A 26,611-nucleotide genomic window follows, 5' to 3' on the forward strand; every position below is an offset into this window, starting at 1 on the left:
ACGTGTTCATGCAGGAACTGCCCCCAACCTTTGTGTGTTCCCCTGGCCTGAGGTCACGTGAGCAGCCTCATTTGACTGTCACCTGCTGGAATGAGTGGCCAATTCAAATTCCTTTGGGGACAAGGTGGGGATACAGGTCAGTCTTCATCTATATGCATCAGAAACAGGTTCTGGGTCCAGGAGCTGGACATGGAGCGGCCACGTGGCTGAACTCGGCTGCCCCCGGCCCTGCCAGGCTCATCCTCTTTGCGGGGGTCCTGCAGGCGCCAGCAGACCCCGCCGACCCCGCCCGGGGCCCAGCCCCGCCCTTACCAGCCCACGCTGAACTCCACGTGGGCGTCGAAGAAGCCCACGACAGGGGCCGTGGCGACCTTCCAGCCCTGCAGGCGAGCCCGGATCAGGCCTTCTCTCCTGCCGTTTCGGACGATTTTCACAAGGCCCGGGTACCTCTTGCTGACGTACTGGTCCAGGTGGAGCTTGAGTTCCACTGCGGGGGACACAGAGATGTTTCGGGCGTGACACCTCGGGGGGGCCTGAGGTCACCGAGACCCACGGTCGTTGTGTGCCCTGGATCTGTATTTCATAAACATTTAAGAGGACCCGCCGTTGCTGGACGTGGGGTCGGGGTGCTGGGGGGGACCTTGGAGAGATAAAAGCCCACCTCACGGAGCTGCATTCCAGCGGGAGAGACAATGAACAATCAAGCCAGACTGATTCAGACAGAGGCACGTGTTATAAAGACAGCAGAAAACGGGGCTGAATTACTCAGCTGTAGAAAGGAAGGCAGTCCGTGGACAGATGGATGGATAAACAAAGTGTGGTCCATCCATACAATGGAACAGGATCCAGCCTCAGAAAGGGGGAAATTCTCACACATGTTACTACATGGAGAAACTCAAGGACGTTACGCTCAGTGAAATAATCCGGTAGCCAAATGACACATCCTGTGATTCCGCTTATGTGAGGTCCCTAGAGCAGACAGCTCCACAGAGACAGAAAGCAGGGTGCTGGGTGCCAGGGGCTGGGGAGGGTGGTGGGGAGTTAGTGGGGTTTTTTGGGGTTTTTTTGCGGTATGTGGGCCTCTCACTGTTGTGGCCTCTCCCGTTGCGGAGCACAGGCTCTGGGGAGTTAGTGTTTAATGGGGACAGAGTTTCACTTTGGGAAAGTGAAAATGTTCTGGAGATGATGATGGTGATAGTTGCACAATGATGTGAATGTACTTAATACCCCTGAACTCTACACTTATTTTGTAAATGGTTAATTTTATGTTATGAGAATTTCAACTCAGTAAATTATTAAAAAACTGATGAGGGCGCAGGCGTCTACGTGAGGAAGCTCCCAATGGCCAAAAGTGCAAGCAACAAAGTAAGTCACCATAGCAACAGACTTTAGCCGGTAGGAAAAAGAAAAAGGGGAAAAGCGAGTGGGCACCTGAGTGAGGCGGGAGCTTCTCCGGGTCGGCTGGGCCTGTGCGGGGCAGCCTGTCTCCATCCCTCCCCCTCAGTCACCAGGCTCCAGTGGACACGCCTGCGAGGGCAGCCGTGGCCCCAGGGGTGCCCCCAGCCGCAGCAGCCAGGGGCCCCTGGAGCAGCCTTCCTGCGCTCTGTCCCTCCTCTCCAGGGCCCCTGGAGCAGCCTTCCTGTGCTCCGTCCCACCCTCTCCAGGGCCCCGCAGGCCGGCGCCGGCCACCCGCTCCCGGCTCCCTTGACGGTGTCGGGCGGGGCTCTCCCCGCCACCCCCGCGTAGACACAGAGCACACGCAGGGCTGGAGCTCCTTCAGGCCGTCCTGGAGGGCTCTGGGAGGCCTCACCCCGCTCTCCTCCACCCGCCCCCCGACTCCCGAGGTTAGGAGGAGAGGCTGCTGTGATGGGAGAGACTGGGGCGAGGAGGGGCCGGCAGGCCCGGCTCAGCGCGCCAGGGGCTCGGTGTGGGGACCACAGACGGGGGCAGGCGGGGCACCTCCGGACCCCTGTCAGGGGCTCGGAGCCCCTGTGCCTGCTGGGTGTGGACAGCGTGCTGGGCTGGACTGAGGCTGACGCGGGGCCACGCTAAGGGCCCAGGTTCCGGCCGTGAGCGCCAGTCCAGCTTCCCCACCAGCAAGGCTCCCACTGCAGCTTTGTCCAGGTGCCATTAGCATATGGGAGAACTCAGCACGCTGGGGGCCTTCCTGGCTGGAGGAGTGACAGCACCCTGCCACAGCTCAGGTCCACCCAGAACCTCAGAATGAGGCCTCAGGAGGAAGTAGGATCTTTGTGGATATAACTAGTTCAGGATCTCGAGGTGAAAACCTTCTGGGTTAGGGTGGGCCCTAAATCCAAGGACAAGTGTCCTTAGAAGAGGAGAGACACAGACACACCGGGAAGAGGCCTTGTGAAGGTGGAGTCAGAGGTGGGAGGGGTGTGGCCCCAAGCCCGGGACACCAGGGATGCCGGCAGCCGGGAGAAGCTGGGCGAGGCAGGAAGGACCCTCCCCTGGAGCCCCTGGAGGGAGTGTGGCCCGACTCCCAGCCCGAATTCAGACTTCTGACCTCCAGGCTCTGACCTGCTTCCCTCGCGGGGGGCCGGGCGGGTCCCACTCACCGTTGTCGCTGTTGTCGTCCACCAGGATGACCTCCCTGAGGAGCTGGGAGGGCGTGTGGTTGACCACGCTGTGGACGGAGCGCAGGATGACCGAGAGGGCTTCATTGACAAAGATGAACACCACGGAGATCTGGGGCAGGTCGTCCGAGTAGGTCATCTGTCTGCACCTGCGGGAGAGACGGGGTGGGGGGCAGTGGTCCGTGTCGGGATGTGACGGGGAGGTGGGAGCCTGGTGCCCCCGCGGGATGCCCGCTGGGACCAGTTCTCAGTCCTACTCCCAGTGGAAGGGCGACAGCAATGCCACAGATGGAAAAGGACCGAGCACGGTGAGAGGAACAGCACGATGACGTGTGTCTCAGAAGCTCTGGACTTCAAGGCTCTGAGCCTGACCTGCTGTCTCCTGCAGAAAGGCAGGGAACTTGCACTTTAAGGGGTTAAAGTCCCACTGGGATCACACAGAGCATTCTTCCTTGATGCCCTTGGAAGGCGTGGAAGAGAGATGAAAGGAATGGTAGTCATCTCGCGGTGCAGCCCAGTGGAGGGCCTGGGAGAGAGCCCAGCCCGGAGCCCACGTCAGCTCCCGAGGCCCAGCTCTACCTGAGCCCCGGGAGGTCACGGGGCAGGTGGCATCTACTGGGTGGGTCCTGAGCTTAGCGGCCACTGTCCCCTGAAGTGGGGTCTAAGTAGACAGTGCTGGGCTGCCCAGGAGGGCGGAGCGCTAGTGCCAGACGAGGGCTGTTGAAGCGGGAGCGATGCCTGCACGGGACAGTCTAATCGTGGCCTCCGCCCCACCTTAGCATCGAGGGTGAAATGGAAGGATGAAGTATCTTCTTCCCAAGGTCTTATCTTGGCTGTAGGGCTGTGGGAGGGGAAAAGATGGGGGGCAGGGAAAGAAAATATTCCACGTTGGGTGTGGGATGAGGCCGGTGACAGTGGAATAAGTTCACAAAGGGGCAAAGGGAGCTCTCAAAACTAGAGAAATGGGGAAAAAGGAACAAAAAATAAAGTAAGACAGAAGGCACCCAATCAAGTACGTTGGCTGCTACAATAAATGCAAACAAACTTACTCTCTCCTTAAAATGCCAGAGGCTTTTCTTTCTTTTTTTTTTTTAGAGGCTTTTCAATGAAGTTAGATACACGCACACTAAGGCACACTTACACATGCACACACTCACGCAGTCACACGCAGCTCTGCTGTGTGCAGTTTACAGTAAACACAGTTCAGATAGAGTGATTTTTAATTAATTAATTAATCTATTTAATAAATTTATTTATTTATTTATTTTTGGCTGCGTTGGGTCTTCGTTGCTGCGTGCAGTCTCTCTCTAGTTGTGGCGAGCGGGGGCTACTCTTCATTGCGGTGCACGGGCTTTGCATTGTGGTGGCTTCTCTTGTTGCGGAGCACGGGCTCTAGGCGCACAGGCTTCAGTAGTTGTGGCTCGTGGGCTCTAGAGCTCAGGCTTCAGTAGTTGTGGCATGTGGGCTCAGTAGTTGTGGCTCGTGGGCTCTAGAGTGCAGGCTCAGTAGTTGTGGCGCACGGGCTTAGCTTCTCTGCGGCATGTGGGATCTTCCCGGACCAGGGCTCGAACCCGTGTCCCCCGCATCGGCAGGCGGATTCTCAACCACTGTGCCACCAGGGAAGCCCTCATCTCCTCTTCTAAGGACACCAGTCCTATGGGATGAGGACCCATCCTATGGCCTCATTTTGCCTCAGTCACCTCTGTAAAGGCCCAGTCTCCACACACAGTCACATCCTGAGGTCCTGGGTCAGGACTTCAACCTGTGCATTGGGGTCGGGGGACACAACTCAGATCCTAATGAGACCCAAAGGCTAAGGAGGGCCCAGCCAGGCTAGGACCGGGGCCGTCCGGTGCGGCAGGAGTGTGTGGGCACGTCTCCCATGGGGCGATGCGCTGTCTCACTTTATTGTGTTATAAACATGTGCAGCTTACAAAAGGTTGTTTAAATTAGAAATCGTGCAATATACATGGCTCATTTTTGTCCACCACAAATTTGCATAAAAATAATCTGTTTTCCTTATAATATAATCCCCTTCTCAGTTGGAAAAAAAATTGGTTGTGTTAAATATTGAGCAGAGGGAATTCCCTGGTGGTCCAGTGGTTAGAACTTGGTGCTTTCACTACTGTGGCCCGGGTTCAATCCCTGGTGGGGGAACTAAGACCCCGCAAGCTGAGTGGTGCAGGCCCAAAACTTAAAAATCAATCGGTAAATATTGAGCAGATCGAAGGGGATGTTCCTCACACACAGGGAGGTATGACGTCAGTGAGGAAGTAAGAAACCCACGCCTAAAACCCCGCTGAAGACAAGGAAGATTACCAGCCTCCCGCTGAGCTTCTCTTTACAGCCTCTGACCCCAGGCACCTGGCCAGTAGCGCACGTGGACTTGACCTTAGGCCGGAGTCCTCCTGTCCTGCCTTTGCACCCGCACAAGCTCCGGTGGCCGCTGGGTGGGACTGTCCCACGATGCCCCTGCTTCCCTCCTCCAGGCAGGAGGTGCTGTGTTTCTGGGTTTCCTTCTGCACCTGAATCGGCCTCAGTTTCAGGGCTCAATGTCCTCCCACCCTGCAGGGACTGTCCCTGCGCTGAAGCCCGGGAGGCACTCGGTGGGGCGGGGGAAACAAAACTGGCTGCCACACTGCAGCCCTGGAAGAAGTCGGTCTGAGCGGAGCCAGAAGGTTCTCCTCTGTAATTGAAAGCCCTGTTCCTGTCCGACAGAAAATAAACCACGTTTATGGTGATTGGAAAGAATCAGAGTTCAGCAAGGGGGCGGCTCTGAGAGCTTGTGAACCTGGTGACCCAGGGTGGGCCCCAAGAGTGAGGCAGAGGCCGGGACAGAGGGACTCGGGCCCTGGGGCAGGAGTACCCCATCGCCCCCTCCCAGAGCCTCCGGAGGTGGAGGGACACCCAGAGCATTCCCACACGCCGAGGCTCTTGGTCACCGTAAAACTGAAGGAAGACGGGTGACACACTTTAAAGATTCCCACTTGACCGAGTAACATTTCTACGTTCAAACTTGAAGCTAACAGGTACAGGTCGGGAGAGAACCAGACGACATCGCCCTGAGCCCTCCCTCCTGCTGCCCACCACCTGCTCCCCTTAGTGATGAACACGGTCCATTTCTGGCCCACCTGCTCTGGCAAAGCCTTGGCCTTGACTGTGGTCTCCCCGCCTCTCCCTTGACCCTCTTCCTGGATGCGCTCACCGTCTGCTGAGAAAGGGCGTGGTCTCTAGGATGTGTGAGCTGGGCCCCTCTGACCTGACCTCTTTGTCTGTTTCCTTTTGCTCACTCAATGGCCCCACGTGGCCCCAGTGCCTCCAGGAGCACGCCAGTCCTGCTCCTGCCTCAGGGCCTTTGCACGCCCTCCCCCACGGCCACGTCACTGACTGCTCTTCTGCTCTTTCTCCCCTGGGCTGGGAGCCTCCAGGCAGGGCCCCCTGTTTGTCTGGTCACTGCTTCACGGCATCTAGAACGGCAGACGCTCCATGGGCTTCAATCCACAACATCTAAGAAGCTTCCATTCACAGCTCCTGGTGGAATCAAAGGTGGGGCATGAGGTGCACGTTTAAAGCTGCGACATGTGTCGGAGCTCTGAATGATTTTGTGTGAGGGAGACGTTAAAAGTCTACACTTGAGCCTCGAGCTGAATCTGAGGATACGTGTGCACGTACCACACGGGCGCATGCATGCCCACACTCACACACACACCCACGAGCCCTTGACAGGGCTGTGCCCCCGCCCCACTTGGGGCATCTGCCTTATTTGGGGGTCTCTCCAGTCCTGGCTGAGCCACATCTAATCCACCCAGACCAGGGTTTCCCAGTCTCAGCCCTATGGACTGTTGGGGCTGGATATTCGGAGAACTCTCTGTTGTGGCGGTCGTCCTGTGTGTGATACAGTGCTTAACAGCATCCTTGGCCCCCAGCCAGGTTGAGACACCCCAGAATGCCTCCAAACATCTCCAAATGTGCCCCGGGGTGAAATCGCCCGGTGAGAAGCCCTGGTCTAGGATCTGGGGTCTGGCCCTGGGGGGGCTGGGATTTGGCAACCGTTCCAGCATCGTGAGGCTCCCGGCACCCAGCCCAGCGTGCCCGGTGACTGATGTTAGCTGGAGTGCAACCCTCCCTAGGTCCCTTCCTCCCCCTGAAAATCAAACTCCAGCCGGAGTCCTGTCCATCCTGTCTCAGGCTGTGGATGTCTGCTGTGGTCCTGCTCAGTCTCTTCCTTGTCCCCCATAACATGTGTGGTTCACCCCCCACTGTCACATTCTAAGTCACTGGGTGGAATCCCAGCCCCTGGATGAAGCGGGGGAGACGTGACTGGGTCTGAACCAGGCAGCTCAGCAATAGGCTCAGGAACAGACACACAGAGACATGGAGAGGTTGGCTGGGGCCTTGGGGAGATAGGATGTGAGGCCGGAGCAGCTGCATCCATCTTGCGTCCAGTCGTCAGGATGAAGCCAATGAGGCCAATAGCAGAGCAGAGAGATGGTGAGATGCCAGGTCCAGATGACATCAGCTGAGCCTCAAATCCAAGTCTACACGAAGCCAGTGCTTCCTCCAGACTTTGTAGTTGCAGGAATAATACATTCTCCCCCCGTCTCTCCCTTTCTCTCTCTTTTTCCAGCTTAAGCCAATTTGAAATGGATCTTCTGTCAGTCCGGATCCTGCACAGGTCCTGACATGTGTATGATGCAGGGACACACTTGTGAACGCCCCTCAGGAGGGGTCTGCCCAGTCAGCCGCACCCCAGAGTCCCAGACCAGGCCGAGAGGGGAAGACAGGGGACCAGTGGGTCCAGTGCTCACAGACGTTAGTCTGGCCTTGGCCATTGCACACCCTGTCTCAGGACGTCCCCGTCCAGGCGAGCTGGGGGCTTTCTCACATTGTTGGTAGAGATGACACCAGCTGCTTCATCCTAACCCTGTCCTTGTCTAGGACACAGACAGTCCCAGCTTGGGACCTCGGCTTCCTCGAGAGGAGGAGAGAGCCAGCTGCCAACCTCCTCAGCTAAATTCTAGGCAAACCCCATTCTTTGAGACTTGGGTGTCCCCGCCATCCTGAGAGGCAAAGACTGAGCAAACTAAACACTGGAGGGGCTCTGAGAAGGAGCAGGAAAGCATCCTTGCCTTGCATGGTGCAAGGTGAGACACACAGACAGCCCAGGACACAGGAGGGGATGTCTGTAGGGGGCTCTGGGAACGATTCCTCTGTTCTTAAAGAGGGACAAGATGTAGGAACATATTTATTCTAGCCCTTTGGAAATTTGGCCTCTGAAGACGTGACGCTGAGAGCTATGGCAACCATATTGTGACCATGAGGAGATAAGCCCAATGCACTGAGCGTGGCAGAGCAGAGAGGTGGGAAGAGCCCAGGTCCCTGATGATGTCATTGAACCACCAATGAACAACTCTGCCCCCCACCGAGCCGTGGACTTCTCACTATCTGAGGTCACACCAGTGAACAACTCTGCCCACCACCCCGAGCCGTGGACTTCTCACTATCTGAGGTCAGGAATCCCGGGGTTGTTGCAGCCGCTTCAGGCTCGCTAGGTTTCCATCTGAAAGCATTCTCGGTGACACAGAACATCCAGTCTTTTTAGGGGAATCCCATCCTTCCTCGGAACGTCTTCTAGCCCTCGTGCCCTCAGACGTCACCTCATGACAGTCCGGGATGGGTGCTGTGGTAGGTCATGCTTTCCAAAGATGCTGCGACGACAGCCCCCAAGTCCCCTGGGACTTTGCCACCCTCCCTTTGCACGACGGTGGGCTCTGCCGCCTCTCACCGACAGGCCACGGGAGGGGTGCTGCGTGCCTTCTGAGCTGAGTCGCGAAGAGCAGCGAGGCTCCGCGTGCTGGGACTTTGTTCTGGGGGCCACGTGGCACCAGAGAGGCAACCCTGCCCAGGCCGCCGCGCTGTGAGGAAGCCCAGGCCACACAGAGGGTCGCGTGTGGGTGCTTGCGTGGACCGTCCATCTGCTGCCAGGCGTGTGCACGCTGCCCCCCAGATGCTTCCAGCCCCCACCGTTGAGCACCCCCATCACACCTTCCCAGCTGAGGTCTCAGGAAGTACTGCTCAGAGAGGCTATTCCCCCTGCACCCCGCCTGACCTCCTGCCCCCCAGTACATTAAAACGTGGTTTAACGCAGCTGACTAAGCAGCGATCGTAACCAGGACAGGTACGTTCCCCAAAGTCCGGCGGCTCTGCCCTTTCCTTGGACACACGCTGTCCTGCGTGGTGCTGGGTACGCGCTGGATGCCTCCCGCACGGTGCTGGGTACACGCTGGACGCCTCCCGCACGGTGCTGGGTACAGGCTGGACGCCCCCCGCGGGCTGGCCGGCTTCACGCCCGCCCCCTCAGGTCAAGGCCGGAGGAGGGGCTGGGCTGTGGGCCCCAGAGAGGCTCTGGCTCGGCTTCGCATGTCCCATCTGGAGCCAGAGAAGCAGGACATCCTCAACCACCAAGCCGTCTCACAGAGGATTTATGAGCCCACAGAGCACCAGGCGTGGTTACGGGCTCTCGAAGCCACTTCCGAGGTCGTGACTGGAATGCGTCGCACGCCGCGTCCCAGCTGGCCTCCAGGGAAACGGGGCCGTGGCAGCGACACTGATGGAAATTTATGGGGACGCCCTTTGTGCCGCTGGAGAAATAAATGCAGGATGGAGAGGGGATGAAGTGGCAGTGGCCTCCCGGGGGGGCAGCAAGCTTTGCCTGTGACAACAGGACACACATCCAACTCCTGCCAGAGGAGACGGGTCTGGGCTGAGCACAGACCCAGGAGCTGTACCATCGGAAGCCGAGAGGGACGTGTCTGGGAACAGCCGTCAGGAGGGTTCTTGGAAGCACGTCACCGGGGAGTGGGGATGCCTTCCGGGCAGCAGCTGCCTGCTGGCTTGACACGCTCCTGCCCTCTCGGGAGCATCGGTGCGAGCCTGGAATCCCAGACCAGTGCATCCCACACCAACGCCTGGCCTTCCTGCCAGCCCAAGGCAGGATCCTGATGGGCACAGAGACAGCACAGCCCCTCGGAAAACCGGCACAAGAGGGGCTGCTTGGGAAGGTGGAGAGGAGGAAACCTGAGCAACGAGGAACGCCAGAGCCTCCTGCTTTGGGGTCTTGTCTTTCCCAGCCTGAGTCCACCCATCCGTCCAGGCAGCTGGCTGCAAGACCTCCCAGAAGCAATATGTACGTGCACACACCCAGATGTGTGTATACTACACACGTGCACAAGCACACGTGCACACAAGTAAAACACTGCAAATACACATACACAACTGCACACACAGCATACATGTGCACACGCGCATTGTACGTGCCCATCATGCATTCACACGCACGCCCTCATGGGCACCTTACGCACAGCCGCACTCTGTGGAGACATTGCCCGTGAGGCATTCACACGCACGCCCTCACGGGCACCTTATGCACAGCCGCACTCTGTGGAGACATTAATGGCTCATATTCATTGGAGGAGCCTGTGCACGGAGCTAAGGGTGAGTATGGATCTCAGACTCACCCTTCCACACCCAGGCCCTCACTCACAGCTGCGGGCGACCCACACGCACCTTTGGAGAGACACTTGGGCTGAGATGCATGAGAATCACTGCACCACGTGTTCAAGGAGAAATGAGCACACACGCCACCCTCAGAGCTCAGAGCAAAAGCCGGTCAGAAACAGAACACTGGCCCGTGCACAGGAAGGCCCCTCATAGGAGCCCGGTGGGACAGTAACACGTGGGGTCGCGCACTCACAGACACGGTCGCCTTCTGGCCGCCTGGAGGCCTGCTCGTGCCCAGGAGAGCGAGTGGACTGCAAGGGTGGCCAGACCACACAGCCCTGGGTGCAGTGCTGCAGAGGACCCCTGCGCCCACCTGGAGTGTCTCTGCCTGTGCAGTGAGGTCCATCGGGGCCCAAGTGTGCGACCTTCAGGGCCTGTGACCTCCAGCCCCTCCAGGCACTCCCTAGGGCAGTCCCTGCAGTCGCTGGGCCAGAGGCCGATGACCCGCCCCATGGCAGGGTCCAGCTCAGCGCAGGTGTCTTCTGTTGCCCCAGCAGCCCCAGCAGGGCCCTGGGGATCATCAGTGAGCCCTTAGGGTGGACAGTGGAAGGGAAGGGAGAGGTGGGACCCTGGTACTTGTTTGTCCGGCCCCCGACGGGATCTGGGGCAGCCCCACGTTGAGTGGACCCTCCACGGGGCCCTTGAGTGGGCTCCCCCTTCCCAGCAAATCCCCAGCTGAGACGGAGCCACGGGCAGGTGGCCTCCGATTTTCCTGTCTGGCTTTGTTAGCCTCCAACCCTGCTGCAGGGGGACCAGCTGGCTCTAAGGAAGAGCCCGGCACACAGGAGGGTGAGCGGGTGGGGCCTGTTCCCCTCGGCGAGCCTCCCAGGTGGAGGAGCAGCCTCAGCTGAGGGGCCCCCGCCTTCCCCAAGCATCTCCTTCCCTGGGCTCCTGGGCCTGGTGGGAAGGGAAGGGGGTCTACTGGCTGCAGCAGGAGGAAAGAAACCAGCCCGTTTCCCTGACAGCACAGTGCTTTCCATCCCGTCATCTGGGACCCTTGCCTCCACTTGCAGACCCTCAATGCCAGTGGCATCAGAGCCCCCATGTGGAGCCGGATTGGCACGTGGCATGCGGTGCCTGTTTCCAGTGCCTCGCGATCACCATCCACACTCATTACCCTTGACCGCCGAGCCACGCGCAGCAGAGACGGTTCACAGCACTACGACTTCTCCAGCCCTAACGAGGCGGGGGAGGGGGGCATCACTGCACGGGAAGGCAGGACGGGGCCTCGGACGAGGCCACTCATTTTTACGATGCCGTTTAATCTGGGTTTGCCAGTCTTCCTTCCATTATCCCGTGGGCCAGTCTTAATAATCAAGATCTTTGTTATGTGCTTTGTGGCATAATTAAAGCCACCGCTTAATCAGAAAAGCTATCTACCTCCAGACAAAGGGAAATCAATAATGTATCTAATGGAGAAAGGTAGAGAGAACTTTGGTTTGAGAGTGGATGGAATTGCCAGTTGAGGTGGGAACGCCTGCACACACACGTGTGCCCGCACACACACGCGTGCCCGCACACACACGCACACGCTCCTCCACCCGCGTGTGTTCTGATGACTGCACCTGCCAGATTGGATGGATGGGCTCCGGGGGCTAAAGGCTGTTCAGGAAACCAAACTGAAAGTTTCAAACGGGCGTAGACAGAGCTTGCACTTATGTATTGATTCATTTAATCCTCCACGCATATTTCCTGAGGGCCCCCTAGGCACCGGGCACGGCCACCGATGTGTGACAACGCGCAGCGGCTGCTGTTTGCGGAGCGCAAGGCTCCCCCGGTGCCCGCGAGCGAGCCCGCTGCAGCGCCAGCCTCAGGCCTCCTCCCGCGGGCGCCAGGCATCCTCAGCGCGGGGTCGTCGTCATCTCGTTTCCTGCCGCGGCCCCCTGCCAGGTCTCGGCTGGCAGTGCCGGGTCAGGGACTGTGGAGCGGGCTGTCGGGTGGGGCTGAGGCGGCACCGGCTGGCGGGTCTCTGAGCGCCGGCTCTCGGCGCCCGGCCGCATGGACGCTCTGCCGGAGCGCGCGGGGGCTTCCTCACAACGTGGCGGCCCCTGGTCCAGGGCGCCTGCCGGGCTGGCGGGGAGCCCTAGAGCTCCACAGCCTCACGTCCGCCCTCCTCGATGGGATGAGCAGCCTCAAAAGCCCCGGACTGCAAGGGACGGACACTGTCTCCACCTCTTGATGCGGGCGGGGCAAGGTTCCAGACGAGGGGTTTGCGTCCACCTTTGGAAAATACGATCGGTCACACCGGGTGACGTGAGGAAGGTAAGACTGGGGGGAAATCACACCACACAACAGGCTGCCTCCTGGATTTGCAAATAAAGCTTTTTGGGGCCAGAGCCACGCCCGTTCATGTACCTACTGGCTGTGGCCGCTCTCGCGCGGCCCCAAAGCCTGAAACAGATACTGTCTGGCTCGTGAAGTAACGAGAAACATGCACTGGTCTCTGCGCCCGTTTCTCAGACACAGAGCCGCACCCTCGGAACCTCCAGGGCGATGGGCGAGGTCGGAGTGTTCACACTGAGCTCCGAGTGCCTTGGGAGTCCCTGGCTGACGGGAGGGAGTTTTGTTCTAATGAGGCAACTCTGGGTGGGCTCCCAGTTGGGGGCTGGTCATCCGAAGGACCGAACCACGATTAGAAGTTGGGCTTCCCTGGTGGCGCAGTGGTTGAGAGTCTGCCTGCCGATGCAGGGGACGCGGGTTCGTGCCCCGGTCCGGGAGGATCCCACATGCTGCGGAGCGGCTGGGCCCGTGAGCCATGGCCGCTGAGCCTGCGCATCCGGAGCCTGTGCTCGGCAACGGGAGAGGCCACAGCAGTGCGAGGGCCGCGTACCGCAAAAAAAAAAAAAAAAAAAGTTGGCGCTTTCAGCCCCTCCTCCCCACCCTCTGGGGAGGAGGGGCTGAAAGCGAAGCTAAAAATGGATCATGCCAACGTGATGAAGCCTCCGTAAAAGCCTGTGAAGTACGGGATTTGGAGAGTTTCTGGGTCCCAAACACATCCAGTGCCAGGAGGGTGGGATACCCCGGCTCCTCAGGGACAGACGCCCGTGTGCTCAGGACCCTCCCAGGCTTCCCGCTGCGCAGCGCTTCTTCCGGCGCCTCCCCCGTGTCCTTCATCGCGTCTTCATTCTAGACGCCAGTAAACACAAGTGTCCCTAAGTTCCGTGCGCAGTCCTAGCAAGTGTCTGAAGCCAAGCAGGGGCCGCAAGTGCCGGGGCAGAGCCTGGAGCTGAGGCTGGCATCTAAGCCCTGCACCTGCGGGTCTGATGCCGACTCCAGGCAGAGAGTGTCAGAACTGAACTGAAGTGCAGGACACACAGCTGGTGTCAGAGAATTGGCTGGTGTGGGAAAGCCCCACACATCTGAGGTCACAAGTGTTGTGAGTGTGGCAGTCTTGTGAGAGTAAAGAAAAACAGGGAGGTTTTTACACACGGCCTTTTTCAGGAAGAGTTTTCTGACGCCGCCCACTGCAGAACATCAGGCTCCAGGATATTGTATGTTACTGAGCAGCTTTCTCAGCCGCTGCTGCGCTCCCTGGTGCCTCAACAGCCCTCGTGGGGTTCCTAGATTCTGCCCACATCCCTCCTGAGGATGTCACCGATTTCCTTCCAGGATCCTGACTGACCCGACTTGAAGGCAGGCAGAGCTGATGTAACAGCGGCATCCCCTAGATCAAGCCGTGCCTGAAAGCCTACCCTTCAGCGCCTGAGCCAATACATTCCCTTTTTTTGCTTCAGCCGTTTCAAACTAGGTTTTAAGTCTTACCAACCCAGCCCCCAGAATGGTAGGCAATAAGGGGAATTCCTGTTGGAGGACTAAAGGTCAGGGAAGATCTCACTTCCAAATATAGAAGACCGGATGCCTGGCCATGCTCATGAGAAGACCCCAGCTCCTCGTCAGAAAGGCCCCTGGGGGACTGGAGGCCGTGTTTTAAGCGAGGCTCTCATGAGGGCTGTCACTGCTTTGAATAATCCCCATGATGCAGTCCCCTGCGTGCAGAGGGAAGCTCTGGGTTGAGTAAGCTCCAGAGAGGCCCCGGGCGGAGCCTGTGGGACAGGAGGGCACTGGGGGGAGGGGCGTGGGGGAGGGGCGTGGGCGGCCCCTCTCCACTTCTGATTCTTCAGCCACATCGCCCATGGGGGCAGGAGGGGTGGTCTGCACATGTACCTGGCGCCAAAGCCTCCTCACTTCTTTTTGGGGAAGAAATGGGATATAAACAACCAGGTAAGTAACTAGATAAAATCCACATTCTCTAATTCAGGGAGGCAGAGAGCTCCGCCCCTTCAAATCAGAGTTTCTGTAAAGCAGGTTTCTATCAATTAAGGCAGACTGTAAAGGTCAGCTCTTTCAAAGTTCGCCCTGATGTCTTCTTTTGTGACGTGAGAGTGACAACTGGGATTGATCACTCTGTCAGCTTTTATTTCGGCAGGCTGAGGTTTCTTACGGGGGATCTGAATCCTCAAAGGGAAAGCCAGAATCGCTCCTGCTGCTTGAGCAAATCCCAGGCCCAGCAAGACATGGGAGGACAGTGCTCCCGAGGACAGGAGAGTGTGCAGTGACACACCACACACATCGGGTGGAGCCCTTAAAGCTTAAAAAGCAGAAAATCCAGTGCAAATTTGCTTAAGCAAAAAATTTAAAGTATATATGTGTATGTGTGTATACTAATTTACTGCAGAGCCTAGCGGACTTATTTTTAAAATTTATTTGTAATTTATTGCAAGTGGCTTCAGGGACAGCTGGATCCAGGTGCTCATAGCACTGGAACCCAGTTCCTCCCCACATCCCAGCTCTGCCATGCCCTGCAACCGGATTTTTTTCTTCGGTTTCACAAGTGCACCCTGGAAGCTCAAGCTCTCCCCTCATGATGATAAGATAGTGCAGATCCCCAGGCTCCTAAACTTGCACTTTTACTTTTGGGGAAAATCTTGATTTTCCCCCCCATGGCCTCAGGTAATTCCGAGGTTCAGCTGGACTGGCCCAGACCATGTGATCTCCTTGAGCCAATCACTGTGGCTGGTGGACCGTGAGCTCTGATTGGCTTAGCCCTGGTCATGTGACCCACCCTGCAGCAGGGGTGGGAAGTTTCCATGGGTCCCCACATGGAAACAGGGAGCTACTGCCCGAAGAAAGAGAACTGGATTTTGAGGAGGCGACCGACAAGCGTCTGCTGCACGCAGACGCACATCTGTTCTGTAAGCACCACTGCTCTGATGTTGGGAGATGCGGCAGGACCGTTGGGAGACCCCTGCCCTTGGCCCAGGGCTGGGGGTGGTGGGCTGGACCCCTGTGGGCTGGGACTGCTCTGAAAGCGGGCCCTGGGGGCATTCAGGGGGTCACAGAGAGGCTTCCGCTTCATCATTACTTGGGCATGACTGGACTCAAGCCCAATGCCCACTGGGCAAGGGGTCCAGCCATGCAGAGGCGGCGTGGAGGGGTTCCAGAGGGTTCCGCAGAGCCAGCAAAAGAACACGATCTCTGGGAAACAGGGCAAGAAGAGGCTGTCTTCAGCTATGACAACAAGTGCTATGAGGTGAAGGAGGAGACGCAGCAGGAGAACGCCCCCCACTGCCTCCGACCCAAGTCCAGGGGCTGCAAGCCCCCGGAGTCACAGGGACGGGGTGCTGTGACGCGATGTGCCGCGTGGCTCAGGAAGGTGGAGCACGGTGCCACTTCCGTACCAAGTCAGCTGAGGTGTCCCCACGAGGACCACGTGCACAGGAAGGGGCCAAGGCAACAGGTCTGGCTCGTCCATGCCCTGCACCTCCTGGGAGGTGACCTCTGAGCCCTTGGAACGTCCTGCCTGAGAAGAGCGTCACCTTCACCTGGAGGCCTGGGGCCTTGCCAGGGGGTCTTTGCTACAGTGGGATTCATGTAGGGTCTCGACTTGACCTCTGCAGGGGCTGGAGACTGAGGTCAGCCAGTAAAAACCCAGGCGCCAAGGCTCAAGGGAAAAAACATACAAACAAAAGGCTCGAGGGAGCCCCGCGGCTGGCAATATGTCATAGCGTGCTCACACCTCATTGCTGGGGTAATCAGGCACCGTCCCTGTGAGCCCCACCATGAGGGCCAGCTGGAAACTCCTGCCTGGTGTCCTTCAGCGATAGCAAACTGCACCACGTGTGCAACAGCTTTGCTGAGCCTTATGACTCATTTTAGTGAGTTATTGAACTTGAGGCTGGCCTTGGGGGGGTCCCCCGAACCGCACCTGGGCTGCCCAGGCGCTCAGAGCTAAACGCCAGCAGCTGTGCTGACCCTGCTGGTGGGCAACTTAGTTCATCCTCCAAAAGTCAGGACACAACGGGGGCTTTCAGAAAGCGACTCACACTCAAACACATGCGCATGCACACGCGTGCACACACACTCACACACACCCTCAGAGCCCCTGACTCATTCAGGTCCGCGTCCGTGACTGCCGTCACATCTCGGCACCACCTGCGTTACTATTTACTTTGTATGTTTCTCCAAATTGGCCTGTTTTACACCTAAATGCATTTTTTAAATTCAAAACGGCACCTTTATTTCATCGCTGCAAAGGCAAAGCAGCACCACTTATGCTAAATCAACGGTAACCATGAAAATAAATGCGATGAAAATAAAATAGCGCCATCACGAGCCGCGGTGGTCAAGGCGGGGGAGCCGCCTGCTCCAGGCTCTCTGGGTATAACGCGACAGGAATGGAGTCACGAGACGGCCTAACCTCCCACCCTGCAGCTCACGCATCCCGGCTGCGGCTAGAGCACGGAACCTGGGCAGACGCGCTGGTCCCCGCGCCCCAGGCCCCAGCACTCCCTGGGGCGGCCACGCGCTCACTGCCGGCCCTGCCCCAGCGCCCTAGAAACTCATTTCTGGGCATCTCACCTCACTCCTCGCACAGCAAGCCCTCAAGCTTGGAGGAACAGGGAGTCTGTGAGAACCGCTCCCTGGTCCTCCCTGGGCTGGGGTAGCCCCGAGGCCCTGTGTCCCCAGTGGAGCTGATCCGCGGCCGACCACCTGTACCCGCAACGATGATGCACCTTCTCACGCTCCGGGCCCTTCCCTGTCAGCCTTCCCACCCCCTCCCAGGGCTTCTGGGACCACTTCCCAAACCAGAGTCCTATCTCAGAAGCCACAACTGGAAGAGGGGCAAACCAAGACAGGCGCTAAAAGGAGACGCTCCCCCGCACCCCCCACCCACCTTTCCTTGAAGGCTGCTCCGCGGACTCAGGACTCAGAGCGGCAACTCTGAACACACGGCTGCCCGGCCCAGCCCAGCCCTGCACTGCGGCCCCTGCCAGGAAGAAGGTGCTGCTGAAAGTGCTGTCCTGTTCAACGTTGCGAGCGGCAGGCTGAGTTCCTGCGGCCAGAGCCACAGGAAGGAGCCTGGCTTCATGTCCAGGGTGCAGGCGCCCTGCTCGGCGGAAGTTAGTAAAGCAGTGAGGTCCACTCAACACGGAGTTTTGTTCTAGTCTCGCCTCTGCTTTACTACAGGATGCAGTGATCTGAGACCAGGAGTCCTGAGTGACCAGAAGGCAAGGCACAGCCATCGAGGGGTCCGACTTTTCTGACTAATCAACTGCTGTGGCTTTGGGGGTGGGGGGGACAGGGGTTTACAGGCAAGTGACAGAAATGGAACGTCTTTTAGTCACGGGCGACGCTCATTTCAAGCAGAACCTCCGCCCCCCATCGCGGCTCCTGCACCAAAGGCGGGAGGACAGACGCCTTTGGCAGAGACTGTGCTTCAAGCTGTGTCACTTGTCACGTGTGTCATTTGTATAGGTCGCGGCACCTGGAGCATCGGCGATGGCGCTGCCCAGCTTCCTGGGCGGCGCCGTCCCTGAGCAGCCTCAGTCCTGTACTGGGCACCTGCAGAGGATGCCCATGGCCGAGAGCAGAGAAGACGGATGGGGGGTGCCCCACCTGCCAGGGCCCCCCTCCCTCCGCTCTGCCTGTCCAGCAGATCCTGTGAACATCTGGGTGCCAGGAGCCCAGGCCTGCGGGGCGCTGCCTGGAGGCGTCTGTGGGAGGGGCGGCGTACTCACTTTTTGGGCCTGTAGTCAGGGATGGTCCTGTCCAGGGAGATGCGGTCGCTGAGCTGTGCGTTGTACCCGTATTCCTCGAACTTGCCCTCTGTCTCCTGGCTGTCGTCACGCAGTGTGGCCGCCATGCCGCCCTGGCCCAGGCCGCCCGGCCCCTCCACCAGACCAATGGGCTTGGCGAGCCCTGGCGGAACGGAGAAAAGAGGGGGTCAGGCACGTCCCAGGACCGACCGTGTCCTTCCCCTGCCCTTCTCCCAGCCTCACCCTAAAAGGCCCTTTTTTCAGGTGCAAACTCAGCAAATTCCTCGCATACTGCAGGATTCCAGCTCTAGGACACTGCAGGAAAGGCAAAGCTATGGAGACAGTATAAAGATCAGTGGTTGCTGGGGTTTGTGGGGAGGAATGAACAGGGAGAGCACAGAGGACTTTCAGGGCAGCGAAGCTACTCTGTATCATCCTGTAATGGTGGGTACATGTCCGTATACATTTGTCCGAACCCAGAGCATGTACGGCACCGAGAGTGAAGCCTCATGTAAACTGCGGACTTTCAGTGATTACGATGCGTCAGTGCAGGTTCACTAATTGTAACAAATGTACCACATCAATGCGAGGTGTTAATAACAGGAGAAACTGGGCGGGGGCGAGGCGACATGGGAACTCTCTGTACCTGCCACTCAATGTTTCTATAAACCCAAAACTGTTCTAAAAAGCAAAAGCTATTTTTAAAAAATATTTACTTATTTATTTTGGCTGCCCCGGGTCTTCATTGCCGCGGGGTCTTTAGCTGTGGCATGCGAATTCTTAGTTGCGGCATGCATGAGGGATCTAGTTCCCTGACCAGGGATTGAACCCGGGCCCCCTGCATGGGGAGCAAGGAGTCTTAGCCACTGGACCACCAGGGAACTCGCATGGTTTTTTAAAAATATAAAATAAAAATAAATTAACTTTAAAAATGCAAAGCAGCTGCCCCCCTTGCTCACCAATCCTTGATATTGTTGGTCTTTATAATTTAAACTAATTGTACATCCACACAATGGAACGCTACTTTGGGATAAAAACAAAGGAACTACCAAATATGCAACAATCTGGATGAGTCTCAAAAGCATTATGTTGAGCGAGAAGCCTCCAGAGACACAGAGGAAAACATATGTACGACTCTATTTACAAAACTGGAGGAACAGAGGAAGCTACTCAATGGTGACAGCAGCAAGAACAGGGACCACCGGGGTGGAAGGTGGCATTGGCTGAAAAGGAGCCCTCCCGGGATGACCAAGGTGTGTGTGCATGTGTGGGTGCCTGAGAAGGCCAGGCCAAGGGAGTGCTTTCTGGAATGTTCTATTTGGTCACTTGTGCCAGGAGAGGAGACATCACCCCCCTGATGCCAGGGACCAGGGCAGTGCCAGTCAAGCAAGGACAACACCCCTTGCTCTCTCTGGGATGGGTGATTCTGGGGCATCTTGGTTTTGGGAGTGAGCTCTGGGGAGCAGAAGTTTAAGCCAGAAAGAGTTGGGATCAATTCCCATCCCAGAGATGCAGTTAATAGCTTCCATAGAGAAGTCTCTGGTCCTAGCTCAGGCCACTAGAAGTATAAACTCAGGGAAATATCTAACATTGATGTCACACGCTGCCCCACACTGGGTACCAGGATCTTCTTTTGTGACACCCACTCCCTCCTTAGGTTTTTAAATTAGTTAAACAGGAGGCCACTTGGCTGGGGGGGTCTAACACATGGCCTGTGTGCAAACAAACCCAGACCTACGCCTGTGAATGCCTCAAGGTTACGAAATGGAAACCCAACCACACACAGCCAATCACACACAGAGAATCACAGCCAATCACACACAGCCAATCACAGACACCCACACACAGCCAATCACACAGAGCCAACCACACACAGCCAATCTCAGCCAATCACAGACAACCACACACAGCCACTCTCAGCCAATCACACACAGCCAATCTCAGCCAACCACTCACAGCTGGGCTTTCAGCCATACCAGTTAACGATCACTTTTGCTTTGCTTCAGCGCTTAATCTATACTTTCTCCAGCTGCTATGGGTGGGGCGCTCCTAACCACTTCCAGTTCTAGGTTGCCCCATTCCAATCAATTTTTGTCCAAATATAATCCTTTTTATCTTTTGGCTGGCAGTGCGCATGCGGGATCCCAATCAGGGACCAAACCCACGCCCGCCTGCAGTGGAAGCCCGGAGCCCTAACCTCTGGACCACCAGGGAATTCCCATGTCCAATATAATCTTAAAATTTGCAATATGCCTCAGTTTGTCTTTTAGCGGTTCCCAGCGAGGGCGGGGGTGGGGAGCCGACCTCCATCCTCCACACAGCCGGGGGCTCCTCTGATCACCAGAGCCAAGGTCGCAGGCTCCAGGGACCCCCCCTCCCCCAGTTCCCAGACCAGGGATCAAACCCGCGCCCCTGCATTGGGAGTGCAGAGTCTTAACCACTGGACCCCCAGGGAAGTCCTGGGAATACTCCATCGTAAATGACAAATGTAGCGTTGGTATCTATGTAGGACTGAAGGATACTCACTGGATGTAAAATTGAAAAATCACATGACACAAATCACTTCCGCTTATCTTAATACTGCTATATATATATATATAATCATGCTGTTTTTAAACGTCTGTACTGTACTTGCAGTTTCTTTGAAAGGTTTGTAAATAGACGTCTCCCACAGGCAAATGTGCTTCCACACCTGAAGAGAGAGTCTCGCTGCTCATGGCAGCCCAGCCTCAGAGTGCGTTCAGGTGGCCGGAGGGAGGGGTTGCCCCGGGTGGGACCGCCTGCTGCAGCCGGGCCCCGGCAGCATGGCTGAGGCCATCACACCAGGTTCCGCTTACAAAAGCAAAATATGCACCTGTTGAGAAATTCAAACCATCCAGAAAAAGCTATAAAATGAAGAGCCAGCGCTTCCCGTGCTCTCTGCCTCTCTCCAAAGGAAATGACTTTTTCTGGTGTTAGGCCTTCTCATTTTGTCCACTGTGGACACGCAGAGTAATTTTATGGGTCTAGTTTTTGTCAGCCAGAGACTATTTCCCTTGACTTCCTGGCATGAAAGATGAGGATTTAGTCCATTTTCCCTACCGCCTACATCCTGCTCCTGCCTCCCTTGATTTTTCTTAGCTATGTTATTATTTTTAGTTGTTCTGGTGGTTACTTTTGTGACCTTAAAAGGAAACTTAAGGCTCTATTTCTGGAAGTATCAACTTTAGCTGCTGTCTATGGACTCCTTACCAGGTTACAGGAGAAATTAACATACTCCGGGGTTGCTGTTCAATGGGTATAAAGTTTCAGTTATATATATTTGTTCCAGGGATACACACACACACACACACACACACACACACACACACACACACCTCTGAATAAACTTAGAGGTCTGCTGTACAACACTGTGCCTAGTTAACAATACTGTATTGTGCACTTAAAAATGTGTTAAGAGGTCAGATCTCCTGTTCAGTGTTCTTACCACAATATAAATAAATAAAATGTTGAATCGCAAAAGAAAAGACATTAACATACTTCCTTTGCGTCTCCCGCTTAGCTGCGCCATCCCTTTTATGGTGTCAAAGATCATTTGTAACATCTACATTTTGCTCTGTAACTGCGACTGGGCTTTCCACAGATTTGTCCATGGGTTGATTCCAAAACGAGAGAGGAGTCCACATTTGCCACACTGTGATTATGTTAATATTATTCACTGTGGAGACAAGCAATGAGGGCCCATGAGGACTGAAGTGGAATTCTATCACTAACTGAACCCGTGCACTTAGTGAAGAATTTCCAAATGTCAAGGCAGTATTGATTGCTTTTGTGATACTCTGTTAATTTCCCCGAAGTATGCATATTTTGGTTTGCTTTAGGTTTGCAGCTTGACTTTCTGTACAGCTTTTTAAGATGAACGTGTAAGAATGATAACAGTTAACATTCAGCTAGCATGTGTCCTTTAGATACCAGCACATTCATTCCCCACAACACCCCTGTGAGGTAGGGCTATAATTCACCCCATTTTGCAGATGAGCTAACTGAGGCACAGAGAGGTCCAATGACCTGCTCAAGGTCACGCAGTTTGCAAGCACCAGAACCTGCCTCTGTACGCAGGCGATGTGGCGCCGAGGGAAGGTGCTTCACTGTTGTGTACTGCTGACTCTCCCAGGAGCTTCCGAATCACCTGCCTCGTGAGACAGGGTCCAGTTTCCTCTTGCAGACACTCCTCACGGCAGAGCTGGGACTAGAGTGAGGTGCCTGGGGTCAAGGAGACGCCCGCCTTCAGGGTCCCCGTCTCTTAAAGTCCTCCACGACTTTGCTCCTTGAATCAGCCACTTGCCAGGTGCCCACGTCCGCAAATGACCACAAAACACCGCTGCGGACGTGCTGGTGGGACCAGCTGGACACTGGCCATCGCTGGAACCAAAGCCCCGGGAGCCTTGTCCGTGCTCTTCATTGCTGATCTCCCAGCAGCCACAGAGCCCGGAGGGACGTGAGCTGGGAGAGTGGATGGAGAATGAATGACTGAGCCCGACAGACAGAGAGGGTGGGCAGGGAGCCAGCACGCCAACCCCAAGGGGCTGTACCCCCGAGACACTCTCCTGCTGGGCCCTGGAGGCGGGGGCTCCGCGGAGCAACAGCTGCCCTTAGATGGCTGTTCTCAAACGTGGGCAGCGACCCCTGGAGGACACAGACTGCAGGGGCCCACCCGGAGCATCTGATTCCGCAGGTCCGGGGTGGGCCGGGGGCAGAACTGGCGCCTCTGAGAAGCCCCCAGGGCATGCTGATGCTGCCGGCTGGGGACCCCACTCGGAGGACCTCTGCCGTGGAACAGGCGCTCACCGCCTTTCACCCCGCCACAGGTACAAGACGCACTGCAGGCGAGAACGTGGTGCACACCCGGCCCTTGGGCTCCAGTGGGGCTGGAAGCAAGGGGAGGATCCTGGGTCGGCACCTTCTGGGCCTCACCCTGGGCCTTCCTGGCTCTGCGGGGACGGCCGACCCAGAGGAGGCTGCAGCGACTCTCAGAGGCTGCCCCCAGAGCACCCTTGCGGGGAGGCAAGGGGTCAGAGCTGCCCGCCGCGGGTCTCTGATCGCCCCCGTCGTAGTCTCCAGAGCAGTAAAGACCTGTAACCGCTCGCCTGCTTGAGAACCCACGGATCTCGTTTCGTTTTCAAGGAAAGTCGCGCACATCGGTGCTTCCCCGCAGGGCTCCCGGAGCTCTCGTCCCACCTTTTTTCTCGTGTCCCAGCGTTGACTCACATCTCTTCTCCCGAAGAATTCCTTCTAAGAGGCGGGATTGATTGGTACCCCCGGGAAACGAGGGCAAACGGAGAGAGAAGAAAATTGTCAAGATTAAAGATGGCTCGGCCGTTACTGCAGGGTCTGAGGCCCACTGAACCGATGGCCAGGTAGGGCCTGCCGAGGCCTGCTGGATCCACGTCTGCAACTGGGCTTTTGTCCTCACATCTCTCAGCTCCTGGCATCACCAAGCAGCCCGCAGGGGGTGGGGCCGGGGGTGGGGGCCGGGATGGGGCCTGGGGCGGGGGTGGGGCTGGGGTGGGCCGGAGGGGCGGGGCTGGGGCCAGGGGGGGCGCCAGAGGTGGGGCCGGGGGTGGGGCGGGGCCGGGGCCGGGGTGGGGCAGGGGCGGGGCTGGGACCGGAGGGCTGGGGGTGGGGGTGTGGGGAGGCAGCAAAGTGCCCTCGTTCCTGCCCTGCGTCTTGGGGCTCCTGCTCCAATTAGCCAGCCTCGGTGCGAGGGCCCCTGAAAGAGCAAGAAACCAGATTCTCCAGACGGTTCTGGGTTGAACTGTGGCCCCCAGAGATACACCCAAGTCCTGACGCTTGGGACCCGTGGTTGCAAACTTATTTGGATATAGGCCTTTGCAGATGTAGTCATTTACAATGAGGGCATCCTGAATTGGGGTGGGTTCTAACCCAATGACTTGAGCCCCTTAAAAGAAGAAGGAATTTTGGACACAGACACACACAGAGAAGATGGCCATGAGACCATAGAGGCGGTGTTGGGAGTGATGTGGCCACGAGCGCAGGACACCTGGGGCCACCATGAACTGGAAGAGGCAGGAAGGACTCTCCCGTGGAGCCTCCAGAGGGAGCGTGGCCCTGCACACACGTTGGCTGCAGATTTCTGCCTCCAGAACCGTGAGGGAACGGATGACTCTTGTTTCAGCCATCCGCTTGTGGAAACGAACACACAGACCCACCACTCACGCCGCCCGCTGGGACGTGACCTGCAGCCGGTGGATCCTGAGAACTGCACGTGCCAAGGTGCAGCGTCCCTCACATCCGACGGACGCTCAGGCCGTTGTCAGGCTGACCTGCGCGGATGTGGGTGCAGATTCCAGAGGCACCGGCTTCCTTAACAGGAGCAGAGGGGTTGTTTTTCCTGTTTGAAACCCTCCACCTCCTCCTCCAGTGGAGGGTGCCGCAAACTTGTCATTTCGTCCTTGAATAGCCGTGATTTTGAGAACAATGGGAAATTTGCATTCATTAGCTCGGAAACCTCTGTCGGACAGCTTTTCTGACAAAAGAAACAAAAGCCAGCATCCTCAACGCAGTTCTGGGACTGGAGGTCAGAGCTGACGTTTGCCGCACTGGCCCACCCGTGCCAGGCACTGCCCACACCTGCTTCCGTTACTCCCCACGGACCCTTCTATGCCAGGCGCCTTCATCCCCCCACTTCACGGAGGAGACCACCGAGGCTCGCCATGGCCCCAGAGCCAGCAGGTGGCGAGCCCAGCCTCTTAGCCACGTGCTGTAAACTTCAAAGCATCTCAAAAAAGCTTCTTAGAGGGGACTCAGAAAGGTCACCAGCTTTTCACTTTGACATCAAGGACATTTTAATTACCATTACTTGTCACTATTACTACCATATCATGAAAGGAAGGTCCTGCACTACACCCTGGGCAGGAAGGATGCACCCTCCTGGTAGCATTTTAGTGAAATACACCTGGCTTTCATTTTGCCCAGGCAGGTGGGGGCGCGGGGGTGAGCTTCAGGCCCACACTACAGGTGAGCCACGGGAGGCTCTCCCAGCACCTGCTGGTCCACGGTGCTCTGGTCGCACACTTCCCCTCCAGCCAGGTAAGGGGCTCCCTCTGTGGGTAGGGGGGGAATGCCAGTCAAGGTTAGAGGCAGGGATGGTGCCGGGAACACCCACAGTCAGCATGGCACGGGGACCGACCAGGTGACGGTGGGTAACAGGTGCAGCCACGTCACAGCATCCAGACTGAACACAAGCCCTGCTCGGGAGATCTATGGACCCCTCTGCACACCCACAGGGGCCTCACCTCTCTCCCAAAAGATGAGCTGCCACTGGCATTCAGGGAGCTTCTCCAGCTCAGTGGGAATCGGACGGCCCAGGCTTCCCTGGCGCCCGCTGGCTCCCCGCTCCTGCATTGCCCTTGGGGAGGGGCCGGGGGGGCACCAAGGGGCAAGTCTGCATCCCTCTTTTGCTGCCACTTAAAGTTATCGTCAGCGTCTCCTGTGCTGTTATATGTGACTCGATAATAATTATAATTAATGATCACCTTTTAAAGCACCAAGATATTAAACATTTACTTAACCGTTCCTATGTCCTGTACATTGACTTGTTTATTTATTTTATGCATTCAGGTCTGTTTCCTTATTCAGATATTGAGCCGCCGGGTCAAGGATAAAATATTTTCGTGGATCTTGGCGCCAAGTTACTTTCCAGAAAGTTTAGATTTGTTTTATATTGTTGCCAGCGATATACGTTCTTGCTTCTCTAATTAGAAAGTGCGTTTCTGCTGATTGAAAAGATCATAAATACTCATTGCAGAAAATTCTGAAGCCACGCACACACACACACACACACACACACACGCCCACACACACGCCCACACACACACACACACGCACACAGGGCTACCCAGGGTCTCACTCCACAGGGAAAACCAGTATCAGTATTTCAGTGCTCTAGATTGTTTTTATAAGATTGTATATAATAGTTTCAACTGAGTTTAATAAATACACATGATGTATATACAAGTCTGCATTCTGCTCTTGTCACTACATCCTAAGCATTTTCTTATGTCACAGAAATTCTGCGTAAGCATCACTTTTCATGACTGCGAACATAAAATCTCATCTTGTGGCCGTACCGTTTATTCCTTCAACCATTCATCAAAAATACATGAAGCATCTCAAATGCCAGGATCCGTGCCAGGTGCTGTGCATAGGTTCCCGGGGGAACACGCGCAATGCCTGCCCTCAAGGGGCTCACTGTCCGGGCAGGAGACAGTCACACAAACGCAATCGTGGGCCAGTGTGCTGAGGTCAGCCACGCTCACGGGAAGACACAGGGCAGCTGCCCCCGCAGGCTGGGGTTGGGGGTTCAGACACGGCCTCCTGGAGCCTCCGGGGAGCTTTCTGAACCTGCAGGAAAGGGGC

General features: G+C 56.7%; 1 protein-coding gene across 1 annotated transcript in view; it reads right to left on the reverse strand.

Annotated features, from left to right (window-relative positions):
- GALNT9 (polypeptide N-acetylgalactosaminyltransferase 9) overlaps positions 1 to 26,611 on the reverse strand; it is a 90,550-nt gene that overhangs the window by 47,784 nt on the left and 16,155 nt on the right. The window contains exons 2-4 of the mRNA XM_060120860.1: positions 18,176 to 18,356; positions 2,580 to 2,746; positions 313 to 487 (exon numbers count right to left, since the gene is read on the reverse strand). Of these exons, the coding sequence (XP_059976843.1) occupies positions 313 to 487; positions 2,580 to 2,746; positions 18,176 to 18,356 (523 nt within the window). The remainder of the gene's footprint in view (positions 1 to 312; positions 488 to 2,579; positions 2,747 to 18,175; positions 18,357 to 26,611) is intronic.

The sequence above is a fragment of the Lagenorhynchus albirostris genome, chromosome 14 (genome assembly GCF_949774975.1).
Source record: "Lagenorhynchus albirostris chromosome 14, mLagAlb1.1, whole genome shotgun sequence".
Lineage (NCBI taxonomy): Eukaryota > Metazoa > Chordata > Mammalia > Artiodactyla > Delphinidae > Lagenorhynchus > Lagenorhynchus albirostris.